The sequence below is a fragment of the Argentina silus genome (genome assembly GCF_951799395.1).
Source record: "Argentina silus genome assembly, chromosome: 9".
NCBI classification, from domain to species: domain Eukaryota; kingdom Metazoa; phylum Chordata; class Actinopteri; order Argentiniformes; family Argentinidae; genus Argentina; species Argentina silus.
In genome coordinates, this window is record NC_139663.1 from 23,329,119 (window position 1) to 23,339,118 (window position 10,000).

The 10,000-nt window shown below is 40.6% G+C and overlaps 1 protein-coding gene across 1 annotated transcript in view; it reads right to left on the bottom strand.

Annotated features, from left to right (window-relative positions):
* Positions 1–2,160: 2,160 nt before the first annotated feature.
* LOC310809777 (hexosaminidase D) overlaps positions 2,161–10,000 on the bottom strand; it is a 15,945-nt gene continuing 8,105 nt past the window's right edge. Inside the window, exons 10-14 of the mRNA XM_083677233.1 lie at positions 9,944–10,000; positions 9,754–9,829; positions 8,710–8,808; positions 3,299–3,388; positions 2,161–2,366 (exon numbers count right to left, since the gene is read on the bottom strand). The exon at positions 9,944–10,000 is cut by the window's right edge and continues 26 nt beyond it. Of these exons, the coding sequence (XP_083533359.1) occupies positions 2,162–2,366; positions 3,299–3,388; positions 8,710–8,808; positions 9,754–9,829; positions 9,944–10,000 (527 nt within the window). The 3' untranslated portion in view covers position 2,161. The remainder of the gene's footprint in view (positions 2,367–3,298; positions 3,389–8,709; positions 8,809–9,753; positions 9,830–9,943) is intronic.

Below are 10,000 nucleotides of genomic sequence, written 5' to 3' on the forward strand. Positions count from 1 at the left end.
AGTATAACAGTAATAACAGTAATAACAGCATTATACACGGTAATACAGTAATACCAGCATTATACACGGTAATACAGTAATAACAGCATTATACACGGTAATACAGTAATACCAGCATTATACACGGTAATACAGTAATAACAGCATTATACACGGTAATACAGTAATACCAGCATTATACACGGTAATACAGTAATACCAGCATTATACACGGTAATACAGTAATACCAGCATTATACACGGTAATACAGTAATACCAGCATTATACACGGTAATACAGTAATACCAGCATTATACACGGTAATACAGTAATACCAGCATTATACACGGTGCAGTGCGATTTTACTAAGACCACAGTTTTCACCGCTGGCTCTGCAGTGCAAATACGAGTCATTTGACGCTAAATAACTGTTCAGTGCAAACAAACACAGTGGCCAGGTAGGAAGGTAGATTTACATTTACATTTATGACATTTAGCAGACGCCTTTATCCAAAGCGACTTACAACAAATACATTTGTTTAAGTAAGTGAATCATCTATCTATCAGCCATCATAAGATAAAGTAATCTATGCTCGAACCAGGGTTAGGGTTAGGGCCATAGGCAGTCACAATGCTGGAAGAAGGATTTTATTAACAGGAGAGAAACTTGTACAAGGGGGGTAGTGGGGGTGAAGAGGTCTCTAGGGTTAGGGTTAGTACAGGGGGGTAGTGGGGATGAAGAAGTCTCTAGGGTTAGGGTTAGGGTTAGTACAGGGGGGTAGTGGGGGTGAAGAGGTCTCTAGGGTTAGGGTTAGTACAGGGGGGTAGTGGGGGTGAAGAGGTCTCTAGGGTTAGGGTTAGTACAGGGGGGTAGTGGGGATGAAGAGGTCTCTAGGGTTAGGGTTAGGGTTAGTACAGGGGGGTAGTGGGGGTGAAGAGGTCTCTAGGGTTAGGGTTAGTACAGGGGGGTAGTAGGAGTGAAGAGGTCTCTAGGGTTAGGGTTAGTACAGGGGGGTAGTGGGGGTGAAGAGGTCTCTAGGGTTAGGGTTAGTACAGGGGGGTAGTGGGGGTGAAGAGGTCTTTAGGGTTAGGGTTAGGGTTAGTACAGGGGGGTAGTGGGGGTGAAGAGGTGTCTAGGGTTAGGGTTAGTACAGGGGGGTAGTGGGGGTGAAGAGGTCTCTAGGGTTAGGGTTAGGGTTAGTACAGGGGGGTAGTGGGGGTGAAGAGGTCTCTAGGGTTAGGGTTAGTACAGGGGGGTAGTGGGGGTGAAGAGGTCTTTAGGGTTAGGGTTAGTACAGGGGGGTAGTAGGAGTGAAGAGGTCTTTAAGAGGGACAGTTAAGATGTAGTCTGAAGAGATGGTCTTCAATCTACGGCGGAAGATCGGTAGTAACTCTGCAGTCCTGACAGCAGTGGGACGCTCCTCCCACCAGCGGGGCACCAGGACAGTGAGTGAAAAGGTAAACCAACACAGTGGCCAGGTAGGAAGGCAAACCAACACAGTAGCCAGGTAGGAAGGCAAACCAACACAGTGGCCAGGTATGGAGGTAAACCAACACAGTGGCCAGGTAGGAAGGCAAACCAACACAGTAGCCAGGTAGGAAGGTAAACACAGAGGCCAGGTAGAAAGGCAAACCAACACAGTGGCCAGGTAGGAAGGTAAACACAGAGGCCAGGTAGAAAGGCAAACCAACACAGTGGCCAAGTAGGAAGGTAAACACAGAGGTCAGGTAGGAAGGTAAACACAGTGGCAAGGTAGGAAGGTAAACCAACACAGTGGCCAGGTAGGAGGCAAACCAACACAGTGGCCAGGTAGGAAGGTAAACACAGTGGCAAGGTAGGAAGGTAAACCAACACAGTGGCCAGGTAGGAGGCAAACCAACACAGTGGCCAGATAGCCAGGCAGCCTAAGAGGTCATGTGTGCAAAGCTCCGACCACAACTGAAGAGGCCCACCTGTCCACGACACAGGACTGGTCCCACGACACAGGACTGTTTACTTTCCTGAGTGAGGTAGTCAGTCCCACTCGTGTTTCTTTTCAGTTTTCATTGGACAGAGACAGTAGAGAAAGACAGGAAGTAAGGAGGAGAGGGTGTGTCAGCAGGGCACGGGCGGGATTCCAACCCATGTGGTGCTGGACCACTGGACCACCTCAGGCCATGGTGCTGGACCACTGGACCGCCTCAGGACACAGACGACAGGTTCTTCAGTGATTTGGGCCGGCCGTTCAGCTTCATCATTTGCTCAGCCACCTGGGCGTGGTCGCGCAGTAGGTCCATGTGGGCGTTGACATTATTTTCCATCCACTCCTCCACGGTATCCTGGAAATAGATGGACTCCATCTCAGCCCGGAAATTATCCAAGTAGGTCTCCCACTTCTCCAAAAGTCTGCAGAGAGGACACATATTGAACAAATACAGTTGTATGTATCTGTATGGTCTGTGTGTGTATATACACCGCCCTCCATAAATATTGGAAAGAGGAAGCATTTTGTCTTCTTTTAGCTCTGTACTCCAACAGTTTGGATTTGAAATCAAACAATTACTATGAGGTTAAAGTAGAGATTCTCAGCTTTAATTTGAAAGCCTAAGGTTTTGGCTATGTTTCAGATGTAGGTTTTGGCTATGTTTCAGATGTAGGTTTTGGCTATGTTTCAGATGTATGTTTTGGCTATGTTTCAGATGTATGTTTTGGCTATGTTTCAGATGTATGTTTTGGCTATGTTTCATGACTTTCATTGACACCTCTTTGGTCCTCATGTTTGCAGACACCAATAGCAACCTCCAAAGGGAAATGCAAAGCCTAGAATCAACACTAGACATTGACAGCTCTCTTATGCTCAAATGATGTGACAGAACACACCTGACTAACCACAAACACCTGTCAAGACAATTGCCCCATCACCTTTAGGAACCCTGAAGTAGAGGGACAATGCATAGAACGTGTTGTCATTTCTGAATGTTTTTTCAGGCACATACTGTTGTTATGTGTAATTGCCTAATTGAACCGGATCGGCAGGTCTTCAATAGAGAGGGTTTAGTAAAGGAAATAACCTATGTACACAGTAGAGGGAAGCCATACATCTGGTTCTGGAAGTTGAGGCACACACACCCAAGAACTTCAAGAATGTGTTGGATTTCAACTACTTACTTACATGGTATAGATTAATATACACATACACATGTCTCAGTAATTAGTGAATATTAGAAACTGCTCTGATTATTATGTAAGTTGTGGAAAAATATTCCTTTCTGAACAACAACAACATATAGATCAATCAATCGTTCAATCATCCATCAAGCATTAAAAAAATGGCTTACTTCTTCAGTTCAGCTTGAAATAATGCAATGTTTCTGGGATTTCCAAAATTGTATTTCCTGTGGTAACGGCTGAGGCCTCCTCTGACGTGGCTGTGTGAGATATAGAAGATATGTCAGTACAGCCTACTGTTAGACATTAGACATACTGTTAGACATTAGACACTGTTAGACATTAGACACTGTTAGACATTAGACACTGTTAGACATTAGACACTGTTAGACATTAGACATACTGTTAGACATTAGACACTGTTAGACACTGTTAGACATTAGACACTGTTAGACATTAGACATACTGTTAGACATTAGACACTGTTAGACACTGTTAGACATTAGACACTGTTAGACATTAGACACTGTTAGACATTAGACATACTGTTAGACATTAGACACTGTTAGACATTAGACACTGTTAGACATTAGACATACTGTTAGACATTAGACACTGTTAGACATTAGACACTGTTAGACACTGTTAGACATTAGACACTGTTAGACATTAGACACTGTTAGACATTAGACACTGTTAGACATTAGACACTGTTAGACATACTGTTAGACATTAGACACTGTTAGACATTAGACATACTGTTAGACATTAGACACTGTTAGACACTGTTAGACATTAGACACTGTTAGACATTAGACACTGTTAGACATTAGACACTGTTAGACACTGTTAGACATTAGACATACTGTTAGACATTAGACACTGTTAGACATTAGACATACTGTTAGACATTAGACACTGTTAGACATTAGACACTGTTAGACATTAGACATACTGTTAGACATTAGACACTGTTAGACATTAGACATACTGTTAGACATTAGACACTGTTAGACATTAGACACTGTTAGACATTAGACACTGTTAGACACTGTTAGACATTAGACACTGTTAGACACTGTTAGACATTAGACACTGTTAGACATTAGACATACTGTTAGACATTAGACACTGTTAGACATACTGTTAGACATTAGACACTGTTAGACATTAGACACTGTTAGACATTAGACACTGTTAGACATTAGACATACTGTTAGACATTAGACACTGTTAGACATGAGACATACTGTTAGACATTAGACATACTGTTAGACATTAGACATACTGTTAGACATTAGACACTGTTAGACACTGTTAGACATTAGACACTGTTAGACATTAGACACTGTTAGACATTAGACACTGTTAGACATTAGACACTGTTAGACACTGTTAGACATTAGACACTGTTAGACATTAGACATACTGTTAGACATTAGACACTGTTAGACATTAGACATACTGTTAGACATTAGACACTGTTAGACACTGTTAGACATTAGACACTGTTAGACATTAGACATACTGTTAGACATTAGACACTGTTAGACATTAGACATACTGTTAGACATTAGACACTGTTAGACACTGTTAGACATTAGACACTGTTAGACATTAGACACTGTTAGACATTAGACATACTGTTAGACATTAGACACTGTTAGACACTGTTAGACATTAGACACTGTTAGACATTAGACATACTGTTAGACATTAGACACTGTTAGACATTAGACATACTGTTAGACATTAGACACTGTTAGACACTGTTAGACATTAGACACTGTTAGACATTAGACACTGTTAGACATTAGACACTGTTAGACACTGTTAGACATTAGACATACTGTTAGACATTAGACACTGTTAGACATTAGACATACTGTTAGACATTAGACACTGTTAGACATTAGACATACTGTTAGACATTAGACACTGTTAGACACTGTTAGACATTAGACACTGTTAGACATTAGACACTGTTAGACATTAGACATACTGTTAGACATTAGACACTGTTAGACACTGTTAGACATTAGACACTGTTAGACATTAGACATACTGTTAGACATTAGACACTGTTAGACATTAGACATACTGTTAGACATTAGACACTGTTAGACACTGTTAGACATTAGACACTGTTAGACATTAGACACTGTTAGACATTAGACACTGTTAGACACTGTTAGACATTAGACATACTGTTAGACATTAGACACTGTTAGACATTAGACATACTGTTAGACATTAGACACTGTTAGACATTAGACACTGTTAGACATTAGACATACTGTTAGACATTAGACACTGTTAGACATTAGACATACTGTTAGACATTAGACACTGTTAGACATTAGACACTGTTAGACACTGTTAGACATTAGACACTGTTAGACACTGTTAGACATTAGACACTGTTAGACATTAGACATACTGTTAGACATTAGACACTGTTAGACATACTGTTAGACATTAGACACTGTTAGACATTAGACACTGTTAGACATTAGACACTGTTAGACATTAGACATACTGTTAGACATTAGACACTGTTAGACATTAGACATACTGTTAGACATTAGACATACTGTTAGACATTAGACATACTGTTAGACATTAGACACTGTTAGACACTGTTAGACATTAGACACTGTTAGACATTAGACACTGTTAGACATTAGACACTGTTAGACACTGTTAGACATTAGACACTGTTAGACATTAGACATACTGTTAGACATTAGACACTGTTAGACACTGTTAGACATTAGACACTGTTAGACATTAGACATACTGTTAGACATTAGACACTGTTAGACATTAGACATACTGTTAGACATTAGACACTGTTAGACATTAGACATACTGTTAGACATTAGACACTGTTAGACACTGTTAGACATTAGACACTGTTAGACATTAGACACTGTTAGACATTAGACATACTGTTAGACATTAGACACTGTTAGACACTGTTAGACATTAGACACTGTTAGACATTAGACATACTGTTAGACATTAGACACTGTTAGACATTAGACATACTGTTAGACATTAGACACTGTTAGACATTAGACATACTGTTAGACATTAGACACTGTTAGACATTAGACATACTGTTAGACATTAGACACTGTTAGACACTGTTAGACATTAGACACTGTTAGACATTAGACATACTGTTAGACATTAGACACTGTTAGACACTGTTAGACATTAGACACTGTTAGACATTAGACATACTGTTAGACATTAGACACTGTTAGACATTAGACATACTGTTAGACATTAGACACTGTTAGACATTAGACACTGTTAGACACTGTTAGACATTAGACACTGTTAGACATTAGACACTGTTAGACATTAGACACTGTTAGACACTGTTAGACATTAGACACTGTTAGACATTAGACATACTGTTAGACATTAGACACTGTTAGACACTGTTAGACATTAGACACTGTTAGACATTAGACATACTGTTAGACATTAGACACTGTTAGACATTAGACACTGTTAGACATTAGACATACTGTTAGACATTAGACACTGTTAGACACTGTTAGACATTAGACACTGTTAGACATTAGACACTGTTAGACATTAGACACTGTTAGACACTGTTAGACATTAGACACTGTTAGACATTAGACATACTGTTAGACATTAGACACTGTTAGACACTGTTAGACATTAGACACTGTTAGACATTAGACATACTGTTAGACATTAGACACTGTTAGACATTAGACATACTGTTAGACATTAGACACTGTTAGACATTAGACATACTGTTAGACATTAGACACTGTTAGACACTGTTAGACATTAGACACTGTTAGACATTAGACACTGTTAGACATTAGACATACTGTTAGACATTAGACACTGTTAGACACTGTTAGACATTAGACACTGTTAGACATTAGACATACTGTTAGACATTAGACACTGTTAGACATTAGACATACTGTTAGACATTAGACACTGTTAGACATTAGACATACTGTTAGACATTAGACACTGTTAGACATTAGACATACTGTTAGACATTAGACACTGTTAGACATTAGACATACTGTTAGACATTAGACACTGTTAGACACTGTTAGACATTAGACACTGTTAGACATTAGACATACTGTTAGACATTAGACACTGTTAGACACTGTTAGACATTAGACACTGTTAGACATTAGACATACTGTTAGACATTAGACACTGTTAGACATTAGACATACTGTTAGACATTAGACACTGTTAGACATTAGACACTGTTAGACACTGTTAGACATTAGACACTGTTAGACATTAGACACTGTTAGACATTAGACACTGTTAGACACTGTTAGACATTAGACACTGTTAGACATTAGACATACTGTTAGACATTAGACACTGTTAGACACTGTTAGACATTAGACACTGTTAGACATTAGACATACTGTTAGACATTAGACACTGTTAGACATTAGACACTGTTAGACATTAGACATACTGTTAGACATTAGACTCTGTTAGACATTAGACATACTGTTAGACATTAGACACTGTTAGACATTAGACACTGTTAGACATTAGACACTGTTAGACACTGTTAGACATTAGACATACTGTTAGACATTAGACACTGTTAGACATTAGACATACTGTTAGACATTAGACACTGTTAGACATTAGACACTGTTAGACATTAGACATACTGTTAGACATTAGACACTGTTAGACATTAGACATACTGTTAGACATTAGACACTGTTAGACATTAGACACTGTTAGACATTAGACACTGTTAGACATTAGACACTGTTAGACACTGTTAGACATTAGACACTGTTAGACACTGTTAGACATTAGACACTGTTAGACATTAGACATACTGTTAGACATTAGACACTGTTAGACATACTGTTAGACATTAGACACTGTTAGACATTAGACACTGTTAGACATTAGACACTGTTAGACACTGTTAGACATTAGACACTGTTAGACACTGTTAGACATTAGACACTGTTAGACATTAGACACTGTTAGACACTGTTAGACATTAGACACTGTTAGACATTAGACATACTGTTAGACATTAGACACTGTTAGACACTGTTAGACATTAGACACTGTTAGACATTAGACACTGTTAGACATTAGACACTGTTAGACACTGTTAGACATTAGACACTGTTAGACATTAGACACTGTTAGACATTAGACACTGTTAGACATTAGACACTATTAGACATTAGACACTGTTAGACATACTGTCCATAATGAACCACACAGAACCATACTGATCCATACTGAACCACACAGAACCACACAGAACCATACAGAACTACACAGAGACATACTGAACCATACAGAACCACACAGAATCATGCAGAACCACACAGAACCATACAGAACCACACAGAACCACACAGAACCACACAGAACCATACTGATCCATACTGATCCATACTGAACCACACAGAACCATACAGAACCACACAGAACCATACAGAACCACACAGAGCCATACTGATCCATACAGATCCATTTGATCCTAAAAACAGAAAAGATGTGTTCTTACTAGTGCTTAGTGAAGTCCACCACCTCCTTCTGCAGGTACGTGAGGATGTGGTGCACCATGTGGTAGATCTGGGAGCCCGAGAAGGCCCCGCTGCCTTCACTACAGACACACAACACAGACAGGGTCATCAACAACCACAGACACAGACAGGGTCATCAACAACCACATCACAGACAGGGTCATCAACAACCACAGACACAGACAGGGTCATCAACAACCACATCACAGACAGGGTCATCAACAACCACAGACACAGACAGGGTCATCGACAACCACATCACAGACAGGGTCATCGACAACCACATCACAGACAGGGTCATCAACAACCACAGACACAGACAGGGTCATCAACAACCACATCACAGACAGGGTCATCGACAACCACATCACAGACAGGGTCATCAACAACCACAGACACAGACAGGGTCATCAACAACCACATCACAGACACAGACAGGGTCACCAACAACCACATCACAGACAGGGTCATCAACAACCACATCACAGACAGGGTCATCAACAACCACATCACAGACAGGGTCACCAACAACCACATCACAGACAGGGTCACCAACAACCACATCACAGACAGGGTCATCAACAACCACAGACACAGACAGGGTCATCAACAACCACATAACAGACACGGACACAGACACTCCAAGCACATTGTTAATGTAGTGGTTGACATACACTGTTTAACTCATTCAGTGCTTAGAGTGAATAAAATCACCCAGATGGTCAACTCTCTAGAGTGCCAATTCAGTGAACTTTATTCACCAAAATTGCATACATTAAATCTTCTTAAACGATGGTGTCGGTCGAGTTCATCCAATCAAACTCAGCTGGGATTTCAAAGCGTTTAATAATCAGCTCAGTTGATCTTTCTCATGACATAGGCCAAGTAAGCAAGGTCATCTCATCCACCCTCCTGCCTCTCATCCACCCTCCTGCCTCTCAGCCACCCTCCTGCCTCTCATCCACCCTCCTGCCTCTCAGTCTGACTCCTGCTGCATTCAGAGGTGAGTGAACGGGAAAACATACCAGATGTTCTCCTTCACCTTGATTTTACAGCCCAGGATGTGATCCGCTTCTTCCTGGGCCTTCGTACCAAATGAACCTATGCAATGGAAACAAGGCAAAAAATACATGAACACACAAAGGTTTAAAGGGGCACTTGTAACATGGCCAATGCCCAGCCAGCGGTGGGTCCTCTGTGCGCCTGAACACGCACCGTGCTTCAGGGTCTGAAGGCACATCGCCAGGGACGGGATGGAGGCGGGGAGCAGCT